Here is a 16,984-nt window from a genome sequence, read left to right on the forward strand (position 1 = left end):
TCTTTTTCATGAGTCTGTAGCCCCGATGAAATATTTGGCTTTCACTGGCTACATACAGTGCTTAACAAATTTATTAGACCACCTCTCATATTTGTTTTAAAGACCATCCAGCATCATGAAGTGCTTTAATGCAGACTCTTTCATTTTCAGTGAGCTCTTCACATTTTACCATTTTGAACAGGAATGAGGAATTTCAAACTGAATTCACCCAAATTTGAGCCGGCTCACTGGGCTTCTCTGAGAAGTCAGAAATCAATCAAGCCTAACATTCAACCACTAAAACTCATTTTTCTGTTCAGGAATGCAAGTAAATAACTATAATTTGACATATAATTTGAAATATTAATGTGCTTAACTATTTTTTCAGTTTTTTTGTAAATCAGTAAATTTGAAAATTCATGGATAACAACAAAGATTATATTTAGCATTAAAAAAATTCTTTTTCAATATTTCTCTACACTTGCGCAGCATTCCTAACATGTGCCTTTTGTCTTTACAAGCTTTTTTTCTTTCTGTCGTTCTTTATCTTTTTATAAAATAACTTCAGTAAAGGGCTTCTTTTAGAGCCTCCTCTAGGATAATAATTCTTCCACCAGTTTGTTAAATAATATTTGTTTAGTAAATGTAAAGTATTTATATGTGTTGTGTGTTTTTTCCATTCTTATTTTTTAAGGAATGTTTACTGACAATCAAAATGGAGTGTTACAGGAACTACGCTATAGTTTAGAGAACGTGCCTGGAAGTCTTGTTTAATAATAGTGAGAGGACTGTTCAGTCACTGACACTTCCAAGGAGGATGGTGTTCAACAGAGGGATGACTAACAATTTATCAATCAGATTTTTATAGACCCAAAGCAAACACATTGGCTGCTCCTAATGCAATAGTTTTCATACCCCGGACTTAAAAGGAGAGTTAGTCAGGGAGCCTTGGCCCAAACTCTAGTAAGAGAGCAGGCTCAGGCAAAGCTCTGTAAACATGCTCAGGACCTCTCCAGAAGAGTAGTAAACACTTGAGTCTGCAGACACTCACAGTCACATTCCTTAAATTTACAACTAAAGACTTAAGTCTAAGTTCAGCCTGATGACAAAGAGAAAACTCGATTCCTCACTGACTTGAGGCTTCTTTTAGTTATGTGGATTAATGAGCTGCACTTTAGTTTTCATGGCCCAAAGCGCTGAAGAATGACTGTTCAAAAAACACAACATCCTTGTGTTCTTCTAAATTTATTTTTCCTGTGATAGCATATGATTCACAAACCTTATTCTGGACATGATCTGATGTACTAAATTATGTATTATTACTTATTTTCTATCATCACTTTAACACATAGGACACTTTGAAGCAAGTAATTGAAATTTCAAAGCAATACTTGTAACATATGTCATTGTTTCCCAACCTTTTAACTTCTCTCAGTGTTTACCTGCTTTGCTGCTGTTGTATAACCTCGTATGTGCATTTGTAGTATGTACACTGTGCAAACATCAATGCACATGTGCAGTAGGGTGTTGATTTTTGCATGTGTACATGCTTGACTGCATGCAAAGTGTGCCATATGGCCTATGCACGATGCATTTATGCAAACAGCGTACATGTTTTTGTCAGTGAATCTGGGTTACTGAAGCATACATCCAGCCTATCAGGGCATGATGTTACCTTGTGGTAGTCTTGCTCCAGCCTGGAGTCGGAGCCTGCTCCCTGCTTGTACTTGTTCATCTTTAATTTCATCTGTCTGGTCCTCTCCTCCATGTCCATACCTAAGCACACAGATGAGACACTGTCAGACTGGGGGCTGATGCATCATGGGAGACCTGATGGAGGGACATACTGTTATGGTGAGAGACAAGCTTCCGCTGAGCTATGAGCCATGAGCTGTGACAAGGACAGATCTAATGGTAAAAAGCTGAATGGTTGGCAACATTTACCCCCAAAAAAGAGAAAAAAAGTAACAAAAGAGAAAAATAGTGATTTGTTAGAGTAGAGCGTAATAAACCACTATATTCTTTCACACTTTTTTCTATATTCTTATGCTAATTGGCTAAAAATCAAATAAAACAACTCATTAATTCAAATGATAAAGTATAGAAGCTTAGGTCACTACTGCTATGCCTGTTAGTATTATTAACTCAACATCAAACAGTGTTTGTCACCTACATGATTCACATTTTACCTGATATTCTTAAAAATAAAAATGTTTAGCCAATTCATTCCTCTGAGCTCATATAAAAGATTAAAAATCATCATTTCCAAAGCATTTCAGTGATTTGTAAAATCATCATATCACCTTGTTTGCTCATCTCATGTCATCCCAAAACCAATTAAAGCATTGCAATTTGTTTCATATCAATAAAAGTGCCATTTCTAATGACGCATCAAGTCTGTGTTAGCAAAGCAGTCTGGGGGAGTAATAATACCACTCTGTAACCTTGGCTCCGTTTTTGTAACTACAGAAGTCACAAATAAGCCCTCACAATAAATAGCCTCTCTTTAGAAAGCTAGATAGAACACTACTTTTTCCTTATTGCCACAGACTAATGACTTTCCTTCATCTCCGTTCTCTCCGTTTGCACTCTGTCTCTGCTTTTGTGTCACATGATGGCGATGATCAAGTAAAGGTGAATGAAGAAGCACATGTGCCATGCACACATACAGTATGCTTTAGATTCACAGACACACAGACAGCAGAAAGCATACAGGCTGAAAGCAAAGTAAAGACTATACAAGTGCTGCAATGTAAGTCTATCTAATCCCTGTGGTATTGGTCATTGGTTATCTGTTTACTGTCAATATAGTTCATATAAACTCCACATTAGTTTTCTCTAAACTATAGAAGCTAGTTATCAGAAAGCATTCAGAAAACAGGTTGATATGTTGGGCAGTATCTGAAAGAACCTTTCAATACTCATTAACCAAAATCTATCTAATTTACAGTGCAGGTAGAATACAGTTAGACTGAATGTGTAATAATGACTGTGTTTTTTGCGACCACATTATCAAAATAAAACATTGGCTTTGACATTACAGTTTATCAATTTAGGTTTCACTTCAATCCAAGGTTCATGTGAGAAATTGGCTTGGGAATACAAACTTTAAAAAAAATTAGGGCTGTTAAAGGATTTAATTAATTGCACCCTTTTTATCACATTCTCAATTTCTACTATTTTGCTTTAAAACTATTTTTGTGTCATTTGGGATTTTTCACTTTCTTAAATTAAGCTCAACTGACTTACAGTTCAGATACAACCCTGCTTTTACAGGTAGACTGAAGACTTTAACATGTACTGAACCATAAAAAAAGGAACTTGTTATGGAATTAAAGGAAATAGGTGAACACAATAAAGGTAAATGTTTGATTACATTAGGTGCGGATGATTTCTGACTCTTCCACTAAACTGTCTGTGAGTTTTTAAAGTGAAATGAGACATTAAGGAGCAGTGGAGAACTTATTTTACATCACTGTGGCTGCAGAGAGTTGTGATGTAGCTTAACCAGTTTGTTGGACAGGACATAGAAGCATGAAGTTAATCACAATTAAAAAACAATTAGTGCATTATAAGTAGATTGATTGATAAGATTAATCTTGACAGCCCTACTTAAAATACTATGGAGGGGAACCAAAGGGCAAACTCACAAAATACTAAGGACTAGTGAGAAATATGTTTGTTTTTTATCTTCTGTACAGAGACTCATAGAGCCTCAGCTATCACACTGTAAGACCAAACAGTTGTAGGTTGTTAAAAAAGGAGCTATAATAACTTTAAAATCAAAAAGATCTAGTTCAGCTTTATTTTCCTGAGTGGATAGAACAAACATTTAGTTTAAAATTAACAGCACTTACTGATTCTGAGTGTTTTTGTCAGCTATTTGTCATCTATTTTGTTTAAATTGTTTCATAATCATCCCTTACATGGGTTTTCACAGAACGCCATGTGTCATTAGACACTTTTGCACCATGAGGGAAGTTACTTACTCAGTTAGTAAAGTCACTGCTGTAGGGAGCAACTATATTACACAATAGATGTATACAGAACATGATTGCCATGGATGAAGACCATGAAGCTTCAAATACTTTAACATGTTGTTTTAAGTTGAATTTAAACAGAATGTTTACTTATAGGAAAAGTTTATTCAGTATAAAGGAATAAGTGATGATTGCTCAAAATCTGTTTCTGCTACTTAAAAACTTGGATGTAATCAGCTTCAACAAAAAAACAATTGAGCAGCTTTGACTTGTTCTGTTTTACAGTGCAGTCTGACAGCATTCTAGCAACAACACCACATGAAGTGTCCTTCGACTGTCTGACCGTATGACCTGGATTCTATTTATTCAGACTCAAATTTGTTACTGAGCAGCTTTTTTTTCGTGTACTATTTTTGAGTACATTTTGAAACCAGTAATTCTATTTTAACATAAGTTAATTTTGTGGGAAGTATTGTACTTCATTACATTTTAAAAATCAACAAGTGCTGAGGGAAAATAATGAATTGAAACAAGGAGATTTTAGCTCTCTGCTGAAAACTGACCAGTAGTTTGGCTAAGACTACACATTAGGGTCAGTAGGACATCACAAGAAAATGATCACATCAAGAAGTGCTGCTGCATTTATCACTTTATTATAACAGTGTGCTTTACCTATTATTATTATTATTATTATTATTATTATTATTATTATTATTAACATTATTATTATTAATATTATTATTATCATTAGCTCATATCTTAAAGTGGATCTAAGAACTGTTCAACTTGCTTTGCTATTATTATCTTCATATATTCTTAGACATCTTTTTCGTCACTGCTGTTATTGATACAAATGCTAGTTTTATGCCTACAGTAATCTTGGCTACATCTATAAACATCATCCTGACTTCTATACTTCTTACTAGAACAGTTTAATTTATTGCAAGAACAGTACTAATTTACATCTATATTTATTTAATAACAGTTTTCTATTTCATTACCATCCTAGCTGCTAATGCTAATTCTGGATTGTTCAGTGTTTTTTTTTTTAATCATTCAAGCTGTCACTGCTATTTATCACATATTGTTACCATCATCAATAAAGTTATAGCAACTTATGGCTGCAATGGTCATACATTTGTCTTTGATTTCTTGTTTTGTTGTTTCTCTCGTCCCTCTCCTCTTCCTGCTTTTCTCCACCCCTACCCCTCTTACTAGCCCTTTCCATCCCCAGTAGCTTTATTATCCACTACTTTTACTTCTACTTCAGTAAATTCTAACCAAGGTAAGTGTATTTTTACAAGACTATAATTGCCATGCACTCTTTCCACCTCTGTTTATAATCCACATTTGCTTGCTCAAGCAAATGTAAAGCAACCAGTAACTAAACATAACTGCATACGAAAAACCAGTCCTGGTTTACTTTGAAACCACTTTCTTTACATGTTGAAAATGCTATAAAGAGTAGTTAGAGTTAGGAGAACTCAGCTGTTATAGACTGGCAGAAAGTTTGTTCAAGGTAGAAAATAAAACTTTATTTTGAAGACCTGCACCAAGGAAACCATAGAGGTGTGGCCATGACCATGCTCTTCTTAACTGCAAACACATTCTGTACACAGCATAGACTATGCAAAATGACTGAGAAGCCGAAAGCATCGCCTACAGAACAATAAAGAGCACAAACAGCGTAAAAAAAAGTAGTCGAGCAAAGCGATAAAATTAAAGATGATTGAAATGAATTAGGGGAGGTGGGTTGGGTAGGTCAAGCCAGGAAGACTTACAGAGTGAATAGAAGGTAGCAGTAGAAGAAGAAGAGGCTGAGTCAGAAAAGAAAGGAGGTGAAGAAGAAGAAGGGACAGACCTGAGTTCGTCCAACTTGGTGAGTCCGTGTCTTCTGGGATCACATCACAGAATGGACAGACACAGACAGAGGAGAGGAAGATGGATGTGAGAGGATGCACGAAGGGTAAGGGGGTAGACGGAGAAGAAGAGGAAGAAAGGAGGGAAGGCGACACCGTCGCAGTGATCGCCCAGTATGCCAGGTTTGAAGGGTCAGAATGAGGAGAAGGAGGATGAAGGGTCAGGAGGGAGGGACACGACACACAACAGTACGACACGACAATGACAAAACAAACGAGCACAGAACACAGAAAAGAAATCATAGAGTACACCAAGAACACACAAACTCCACCATGGGCACAGTGAAAAGTCAAAACAGAGCAGTAGGGTGCGAGGCCGGGACAGGCTGAGGTAGAGGCTTAGAGTTTAGTTATCATACAGTAAATAAGAAAGGGAGGAAAGGTTGGGAGGGTGAGGTTCTGTGCTTTAAAGGAAAAAGAGCTGAAACTGTAAAGAGATGTTAAGGTCCCAAACCAGATAGAAACTCTGGATCTCTGAGGATAGGTAGGGAGAGGTAGGAGAGGAAAGGAGGGTAAAAGGATGTCACTTGAATCTGCATGGTTCTACCGTGGGAGGACAGCCTGAAAAAATAACATGAAAGAAAGGAAAAAAAAACTCACGCACACAAAAAACAAACTGAAAGCACAGAGCAGCAAGCACAAAAGAGAGCAGAATATCTCAGAAAGTTTCATCAGAAATGTGAAACTCTAGAAAATATTGACGTAATCTGAGTCAGCAACAGTGCACATTCATATGCACACAAACACACAGATACATGAGCACAAGAGTGTGCACTCTTAGGCCTCTGTTCATTATTCTTCCTTCTATTCATATCCTTCTTTTAATCCAGCATGCACAGACCGGGGAATATTCTGCAGCTTTATCTCCAAAGATGAGCTGTGCTCTCACTTTTCTCACATTTAGCTCAATAACTGCTCCATTAGGATGAATAATGAAGGGTCACATGAATAACAGCAGCATCCCCAGCTTTTATCTATGCCAGCATCTTGAAATTAAACATCAAATAATATCACAGATGTTTATTCTAGCCTCAGACAAAGGCTTCAAAGCCGTTTCCTTCAGCAGTATCATGTAGGTCAGTAGGTTAAGAGAATGATAAATTAAGACACAGATAGGAGAAAAACTAGAACAAGTCAGTGTGGAAAAGGTCTCTGTAGTTAATGTGGTGAATTCAATTCAACCCAAGAGCCTCTGAACGGTGAATTCATCGAGATCACAGGCCCCAACTGCAGACACATCAAAACACAAACACAAACAGCGCTGTTTATGGACTGAGCTGGTGTAATAACAAGCAGATCTTACCAATAATTGCATTTTTACTGGGCTTCACTGAGAATCCCAGCATGAGTCAGTGTTTAGATTGAAGAAGTGAAGTGCTCTAAGTGGTAAGTGGTGATAGAATCGTTTATTTTAGTTTGCTTTTCCAGTGTCGTGCTAAACATCTTCCCCACCTCAGATGGGATTACAAGACAGAAGCAATCAAACAGCAATGATTAAAAGTATGTGAACAACCTAAAGAAGCAGGAAGTGGATACTTTATCAAGAACAAGCTTTTTTATAACGTAGCCCCCATGCTTCAGTGAGAATAAATGTTTCACATTAGTCTTTCTGCATGATTTATGTGCAAAAAATTATGTTAGCACTATAAAATCCAATGGCAGCTGTTTCTTTTTTTGCAACTTTTCCGTTGTTCACAAAATGTAAATATAGCATGTCATACACCAGCAGACAGCTTTGATTCCCAAGATTCTGACCATGTACCCCATTACAGGATAAAAACACCACAGCAGCTACGATGAATGCAAAAGTGACACAGCCATTAGAAGCCCTCCTGATCATATTGTTCCACCAGAAACAGTCCTGCTGCTTCAGAAAGACTCCCAACAATTTAAATCCAGCCAAATGTTAAGTCCAAAAACAGGATTATATCCATAAAGATCCTTCCAAATTTGCCATTGTTGTTCTCCAGCGTATTTTCTGTAATAATGTCTTTTTTTTCCAGGCATTTATTATGACATAAAGAAAAATGTCTGCCAACCTCAATCCTTTCTACAGTCTCCATTTTGAAATTGTTGAGACTTCTCATTTTCTATACTTTCATAATCGACATTGAACCTGAACTAGCTTTGCTCCAGTTGGGTTTTCCAGGTAACACCTCCCGGCTACAGTCATCTACAGGCCTCTGTCTCACAATACAACTACAGACAGAACATGTTTTTTGGTGTATTACCCAATACCAGTAGCAGCTACAGTGAATCTGACAGTTTGAGAAAAAAACTATGGAGTGTTACCTTTCTAAAGAAAGCTTGTTTGTGCTTGTACTCCAAATGGTTCAAAGACAACATTTAGTTTAGTTCCTGGGTATACCTGGGTACGAGTTTTTGGCTTGTTTCACCCTGAATTCTAAGAGGTTAACTCATAAAACTACTCATAGCATGTACTAGAATGTATTTCCTCCACCAATGCAAAATGAATGAGTTATGAGACTGCAGAGCTTTTGCAGGCCTTGAGATCACTCCCAGTGAGAAAGTAGCATAAATCTGGTCAGTCTGCAGCTGACATATTAGAGTTGGAAAGTGCAGAAACAAAGACAAAGAGAGGGAGAACCAGGGAGTTTATTAATAGGTCAGAAAATGTCAGCGATTGATGACTGTGCTTGCTGGTTTTCCTACAGCTTGAGCCTCAGACAGAGGCCCTAAAGTCATGTCTGATCCCAAACAAACCAAATGAAGATCCCTGAGGTCCGAGCCATGAGCTCACAACCCTGAGTAACGTGTTACTTTTAAGAAAAAACTGCAGCTACAAAATGTCACCAAACTGTGTGAATGATGAACACTGTAAATGTGTCAGTGTTATGCCATAGCATATTATTTGTGCAAAATAAATCAGTTTACATGCAAAATAAACAAGTAGTTAAATAATCTGCAAGATGCCATCTATTTTAAGTATCAGTAAATGACATAACAGATGAACACAATGGGAACCTTATCTAAAAGGAAACATTTCCATGAAATCTAATTAAGCAATTTAGAGAAACACTGCAGCTCCAAATCATCACCTTAGCAACAAATGTTGTTTCCTGCTATGACAGATGACAGCATCTCATCAAAGTTAGCTGCATTTAATTTAAAAGAAACTATGTGGAGACACTCGTATAAAATAAAACGCTTATTTGTTTAGTGTAATGAATATCCCTGATATTCATAATCAACTCTTTGTTCTAGTGAGACATCTGCAGAAAAAAGCTCCACACTGCACTGCAAACCAAGGAAGAAGGAAATAAAAGCACGCCACCCAGAGGCTGACCTGAGCAACCTCATGCAAATGATCATTTTGACTAATTCTGCTTCACTCGGCAAAACAGATAAAATAACTCTGTAAGCATTGTATCACATGTCCTATGGAAAACCAGCAGGAGTAAGCTCAAATAGTCAGAGAGGCAAAGAAAGTCCACAAGGACTAATCCCTTTGGTAGAGCTGCATACTTTAATATGAGTCCATGAAGAAGAAACGCCTTTGAAATTTTGCTATGAAAAGCACTTTTTTATCCTGAAAACAAAGAAATTCATCTGTATTCCTATGATCATATCTGCTTTTTGTAACTGGAATCTTTAAAAGTGTATTTTAATATAATAAAAGGTATGAACAACAACACCATTGATTATGGATTACATTATTTTTTTACGGGCTTGAAATGTTTCTTACGAAAAATGTTGAAAAGACTCATGATGAGGTTTACCATTAGTTGTACCACAACCTTTTTGCTGTGGACTCGATATCAGGCCAGATTAACAGTGCTGGTTCCTCCTCATGGACTCATGATTGATGTTAGAAAACGTTTAAAACTCTAACAAAGTGAAGTTAGTCTTTCAAAGAGTCACACCAAGACCAACCGACCTGTGAGGGAGGGCTGCTGCTGTGTCCCTCCATCAGATAAAGAGCCGTTCAGCCCTCGCTGCTGGTCCTCCCATGTCACTTCTGAAGCACATGTACATGTACACACTTAAACAAGCTTGTTTTCATGCTACAGGATTCTCACACACTATAAAGGAAGATATGTTTGTAGGATCCTGCACTAAATGTACTATAATACCTATTTTTATCTCATCACAGCTGAATATTTACCTCAATTCAAACATTTATGAAGCTTATCTACTGCACTGATATCAACACTTGCAGTAAGGATTCGTAAGAAGGGCACAACTTCTTTTCAACTTCAGCACTGAAACCAGGGACAGCTCTACATCAAATATAGTGAACATAGCTCCATCTGCTGGCCAACAGAGGGAATAACTCATAATGTATTAGAAAGAATAAGATCACTGCAGTGTTGAACGCCAAATCACATTTCAGTGGTTAGTGGTATCCCAATAAATGATAACTCTATCTTTCCAAAGTGAATAAACTTTGATTAGAAGGCAGATAAATGCAGTACTATAGTAAAAATGGGACAAACCAGCAGAAATCACAAAAGATAGCAGCCAATATGCACTAAAATTAGCTACAGCTGACATGCATCTCTCTAGTCTGATCATGCCAAACCAAATGAACAAGAATGATCGACACATGGTCAAACATAGACTAAGGGAAAGCTGAATTGAGAGACTTAGTAAATGTTCCACAGCGAATTAAAAGGAAAAATCACTCAGATTAGCAGAGTAACAAGAGTCACAGATGCTAGCGAAAGTCACAGGTTTATTGACCAAGAACACCCACACAGTGAAGTCACACTATCACACTACACACTACTCAGAGGACTCGCCTTTCCTCCCATTTACTGGAGGGCCTTGGGGTTTCTCTTCACAGTCTGCTGCTGGTGTAAGAACAGAAGGACGTGCATGAAATGTTGGAGCTCCAAACCTTTATACTAGTACTCTAAGTCATACTAATACACTCATAGAAAGCACACCCAAACATGCAACTCCACACAAATAATGCAAAAATGCAACCAAGTCAGAGACTATAAAACTGCACATATACACTCAACGGCCACTTTATTAGGTACACCTGTTCAATTGCTTGTTAACACAAGCAACCTATCAGCTAATCACATGTCAATGCATTGAGGCATGTAGACGGGACTTGCTGAAGATCAAATCGAGCATCAGAATGGGAAAGGAAAGGGATTTAAGTGACTTTGAACGTGGCATGGCTGTTGGTGCCAGGCTGGTCTGAGTAGTTCAGAAACTGCTGATCTACTGGGATTTTCGCACACAACCATCTCTAGGGTTTACAGAGAATGGTTTGAAAAGGGAAAATATCCATCGAGCAGCAGTTGTGTGGACGAAAATGCCTTGTTGATGTCAGAGGAGAATGGGCAGACTGGTTTGAGATGATGGAAAGGCAACAGTAACTCAAAAACCACAACCAAGGTATGCAGAATAACACCTCTGAATGCACGACATGTGGAACCTTGAGCAGATGGGCTACAACAGTAGGAGACCACACCAAGTGCCACTGAGGCTACAATTTACATGGGCTCACCAAAATTGGACAACAGAAGATTGGAGAAACGTTCCCACTTGATTTGAGCTGCGACATTCAGATTGTAGGGTCAGAATTTGGTGTAGACAACATGAAAGCATGGACCCATCCTGCCTTGTATCAACAGATTAGGCTGGTGGTGGTGGTGTAATGGTGGGGGGGATATTTTCTTGGCACACTTTGGGCCCCTTGGTACCAATTTAGAATCTTTTAAAAGTCACAGCCTACCTGAGTATTGTTGCTGACCATGTCCATCCTTTTATGACCACAGTGTATCCATCTTCTGATGGCTACTTCCAGCAGGATTCTGCACCGCAAAGCTATAATCATTTCGAACTGGTTTCTTGAACATGACAATGAGTTCACTGTACTCCAGTGGCCTCCGCAGTCACCAGATCTCAACCCAGTAGAGTACCTTTGGGATGTCAAAAAATCTGCAGCAGATGCATGATGCTATCATGTCAATATGGACCAAATTCTTTCTGAAGGCAAAAGGGAGTCCAACCAGACAAGCAAGGTGTACCTAATTAAGTGGCTGGTGAGCATATCTGTTAAATTAATCATACTTTTATTTATATACAAGAAATTCAACACACAATTTTGTTGGCAGGGTTTGTCCTGCAGAGTATCACTCTGTAACATTATTGTATAAAAATGTGTGAAACTTTTAAGACCTTCCAACGATTATTCACTGAGTCAGTGAGCTCTACAGTTACGGCAGTGTAAAACAGCATCAAACGGTCAAAGGACAGAGTCATAGCACATTAACAGATGGAAAAGCAGGAAGTGGAAAATGTGGGCAAATCCAGTATCTGCCAACAATCTGGTCATTCATCCAAGCCTGTGGATGAATGCAGTTTCTCTATACTGTACATCCATTTCAGACCCTGCACTTATAAATACTATTTCTTATCTTTGATAAATAGGGACTTATCTTTTTAACCCTTCAATGACAGTTTTCCAGAAGGAAAGGTACAAAAGCATCCCATAGCGAAAGAGAAAAGAGAAAGATATGCTATGCCAGGACAGGTTTAAAGGCTACACAAACCTGGACGACCATTTTGGGATTCCTGTGCCTTGAGCTCCTCCCCTGTTGCCCCTTAGGTATTGTCACATATAAAGAGATAACACAAATGACAATAAGGTTCTCTTTCAAAGCACAGCTATGAGTCCAAACAAGAGCAGGCTTATCAACACCTCTTTTCTGTAATCAGCAAGAGGCACTGATATGGATTCAGTCCATAAAAAGCTACATTCGCACACTTACACAGACATTTGCACAACATAAGCTGAGAGCCATACAGCTCTGTGGGAGCTACAGCAGAAGGTCAGATCAATACCTCCCCCATGGCGCACCGACTGCCAATGGCCTGACAGGAATAGAATAGTGAGAGGAAGAGACACGAATATTAAGGAAGAAAGGAGGGGCGAGGAAGAAATCAGATAGGACTGACCGCCTGACAGAGAGAAAAAGAAGAACCGAACAAGCATAAATAGGAAAAGGCGACAGAAAGAGAAGGTTTCAGGGTGATAAAAAGATGGCACAGATACAGAGAAGGGTGAGGCTGAGAGTAAAAAAAGCAAAGAAGGGAGTGAGGAGGACACAGAAAGAGAGGTTGTTTGGCGGCTTTACAGAAGACAGGGAAAGCCCTCATGGACCCTGACAATGATGAAACAGTACTGTGATTGCTTTGACAACTTCTCCAAAACTGCTCAGGTTTTTTTTTGCCCTCTTTCTATCTTTGTCCAAGCCATTCTCTCAACTGTCTTTGTTTTGCACCACGTTTGATAGTAAGACATGGGTGAAATAATCACTGCTTTCATCCCAGTTCTTCTTGTAGTGCATGCTACAAGTCACTGCAACACAACATTTGTCAAAGGAGTGCTGAGGAGCAAATGTGACTTCAAATATCCCTTTGTAGTTGTGAGGATGTGAACAGTTCAAACTACTGTGCCTCAATCACAGCTCATAGCATCAAGCTAACCCTGTTGAAAAAGAACACAGTATCATTGTCTGAGCTTTGGTAAAGAATCTCAGCAGCCTAAATGGATTCAATAAAATAAAGTGGAACAACTCAACACATTAGAACAGGGAAGATACATTTAAAGAGAGCACTGGCACAATAAATAGTAGGATATAGGGCTATGGTATGCACAACATGACGGCACGGGACATCTAAACTAAAAGCAGCCGTAACACAGGGTGGGAGGGTTATAGGCCTTGAAGTAGCCCACAGTGAACCCAGCCACCCGTTGTTGCAGGCAGGGTTTGGCCTTCAGAGTAAGGTGCTGTTTGACCATCACTCCCAGTCTGAAAGACTAAACCAACACATTCAGGTACAGACCTTCACAAGGCTCTGTTCCTTCGTCTCCATCTTCTGAGAGAGAAATGGAAAAGGAACCGAGTAGAGATGTTATGGATGGAAGGCAGAAGTAAACACCAATGAGACATAAAACAGCAAAGAAAAATCCTTCCAGATTTGACGGGATCCAACACCTACACTAAAAGATAATATCATCAAACCCCTCTTCTTAGGCAAAGGCTACTTGTAAACAGCCCCTTCTCTGCCCAAATCAGCTGGGCCTCCAATAACAGCCTCATCATTATGTATCAAACTGCACAGAAATACACCAACACCAATGTTAACATGCCCTTTTAGGTCTCCTATCTTCATGTCGCTTCACACTTCAATAGAGATAAAAAATTAGCAGGTGACTTACTTCTGTCTTTTCCTGTAGGTGGAAGCTGGGGGAGTTGCCGTCCTCGTCTGTTGGACATGGGGGTACTTGAGGGACTGGTTTGTACTGATCCACTACGAGGATGCGCCCTACATGACAAAAAGTAGTTGACAAAAAAGTGAGACACAACTTTGTAATGTCCTTATGTGGATTTAGGGAAGCTATCAGTTGTAGATAGATGGATAGATAGAAAGATAGATAGATAGATAGATAGATAGATAGATAGATAGATAGATAGATAGATAGATAGATAGATAGATGATAGAGAGAGAGAGAGAGAGAGAGAGAGAGAGAGAGACAGACTTACACAAAAAGTAAGGAAATTTGTCCTGTTTGTTTCCCTTCTAAATGATGCCACATTTGTAAGGAACATGCATTTGTGGGATCTGCAGCAGAGCTGAGTATGTGGGTTGCGGCCATGAAAAATTTGCCGGATCTTCTCTGCCAAGGCAAAACAGCTTATTTCGCTGTTGCTAATGACCCGTCTTCCCTCACCCTGTCTGTTCTTAGGAACCCTATAGGCTGAGTAACAGATTTGCAGTCGTTTGCAGGATGACATGACTGACCACTCTACCGCAGTTGGATCATACGGTCAAAGTGTGAAGAAGACGCGGAGAATACTATGCTGATAAGGTACAATTTAATAGAGTTTTCTGAGGAAATATTGCCAATTATTGGGTAAATCAATTGAAAAAACAAACATATCAATGATGTTAGCTCACCCTGCCAACCATAAAAGTACAGCTGAGCAGAGGACCGACCGTTTTAAAGTTTTAAACGCACTGGTCTATTTTTCATACATACAATAAGCATAAATGAGCCTTAGGCTGTTTAGCATTGGCGGAGAAGATCTGGGAAAATTATCATGGGTGCACCCAATTACTCAGCTCTCCTGCTCATCCCATAAAGGCATGTTCCTTACAAATACAAATTACAAATTAGATAGATAGATAGATAGAGAGATAGATAGATAGATAGATAGATAGATAGATAGATAGATAGATAGATAGATGATAGAGAGAGAGAGAGAGAGAGAGAGAGAGAGAGAGAGAGAGAGAGACAGACTTACACAAAAAGTAAGGACATTTTTCCTGTTTGTTTCCCTTCTAAATGATGCCACATTTGTAAGGAACATGCATTTGTGGGATCTGCAGCAGAGCTGAGTATGTGGGTTGCGGCCATGAAAAATTTGCCGGATCTTCTCTGCCAAGGCAAAACAGCTTATTTCGCTGTTGCTAATGACCCGTCTTCCCTCACCCTGTCTGTTCTTAGGAACCCTATAGGCTGAGTAACAGATTTGCAGTCGTTTGCAGGATGACATGACTGACCACTCTACCGCAGTTGGATCATACGGTCAAAGTGTGAAGAAGACGCGGAGAATACTATGCTGATAAGGTACAATTTAATAGAGTTTTCTGAGGAAATATTGCCAATTATTGGGTAAATCAATTGAAAAAACAAACATATCAATGATGTTAGCTCACCCTGCCAACCATAAAAGTACAGCTGAGCAGAGGACCGACCGTTTTAAAGTTTTAAACGCACTGGTCTATTTTTCATACATACAATAAGCATAAATGAGCCTTAGGCTGTTTAGCATTGGCGGAGAAGATCTGGGAAAATTATCATGGGTGCACCCAATTACTCAGCTCTCCTGCTCATCCCATAAAGGCATGTTCCTTACAAATACAAATTACAAATTAGATAGATAGATAGATAGAGAGATAGAGAGATAGATAGATAGATAGATAGATAGATAGATAGATAGATAGATAGATAGATAGATAGTGTCCAGTCGTTTGAAGCATTCACTGTTAACATTAATGCTTCTACTGTGTAAACAATTATCAGCTTGGAATTGTATCGAATTGATTATTTGTTTTAAATATTGAGTTTAAAAACCAAAATTTAGATGCAAAAGGGCAAAAAAGAAAAAGAAATGAAATCTCAAAAGCTATTGTCTGTATCTTGACATATAAAACCAATCCATAAAGCAATGGTATTTGGCACATGGCATGGGAGTGGAGGGAAACATCGACTGTTGGTAACTGAGCTGCAATAAGAGATGCCTGGTGTGAATCGCATGTGCAGTCGACTCATTAAGCTGCAAGGAGAGAAGAGTTCAGTGCAGAAACAGCAGACCAGTGCGACCATGCGTTCAGACTGTCCCCAAAAGGCTTCAACTCAAGACAAAAAAAAAAGATTAAAACAAATAAAACATAAAACAGGATGCCATCACAGGATAAACGGCACTGGTGATTGTTAGTAATGAAATCAAAGTGAAATGTCGGCCCATCACTGCTATACTCACGCAAACGTATGAGCAGTGTGTTCCAAATCAAAACGAGTCAGCTAATCTACGGTGTCGGGACGGTCGTGCCTGGGACATGTGAAAAAGAACAGCACCAGTGCTTTTGGGGACAACAGAAAAGTGGCAAGGTGGGTATTAGGGTACCTGTGGGGGAGGGGTGGTGGTGGGTGAGGTGAGGTGGAGAAAGGAAGCAGAGTACTGGGAAGGCGTGAGGTAGGTGGTAGTGATGTTTTCTTTCTGGTTCATTCTGTGAGTTAGTCAAGCCTGGGGTGGGTGGGAGAGTATGGGAAGGGTTTTCAACTGGTGTAGTCAAACAAGGTTTCGGTTGTTCAATCATTTAGCTAGCCTATAGCTGCTACTGAGGCAGAAATACTCAGTCCTATTGGCTTGAAGCTGCATCTGGAGATTAGCTAGAAAAAACTAAATATGGACAGCATATAAGAGTATAAAAATGGCTTATTCTTCTGATAAATTTGTGTAGTGTTGAAAATGTAGGTGTATTGTTAGGTAGCTTGGCTTTGCACTGATCCTTTAGAAGTTAGACTGTTCACTGTCTCTATTGCTTTTTCCC

At 38.9% G+C, this 16,984-nt stretch overlaps 1 protein-coding gene across 4 annotated transcripts in view; it reads right to left on the reverse strand.

Moving 5' to 3' along the window:
• The window catches only part of rims2a (regulating synaptic membrane exocytosis 2a), a 247,893-nt gene that overhangs the window by 50,926 nt on the left and 179,983 nt on the right, over positions 1-16,984 (reverse strand). For all 4 annotated transcript variants that reach the window (XM_041793381.1, XM_041793385.1, XM_041793383.1 and 1 more), the window contains 2 exons: positions 14,085-14,191; positions 1,655-1,755 (listed from right to left, as the gene is read on the reverse strand). In XM_041793381.1, the coding sequence (XP_041649315.1) occupies positions 1,655-1,755; positions 14,085-14,191 (208 nt within the window). The remainder of the gene's footprint in view (positions 1-1,654; positions 1,756-14,084; positions 14,192-16,984) is intronic.

The sequence above is a fragment of the Cheilinus undulatus genome, linkage group 8 (assembly GCF_018320785.1).
Source record: "Cheilinus undulatus linkage group 8, ASM1832078v1, whole genome shotgun sequence".
NCBI classification, from domain to species: Eukaryota; Metazoa; Chordata; class Actinopteri; order Labriformes; family Labridae; genus Cheilinus; species Cheilinus undulatus.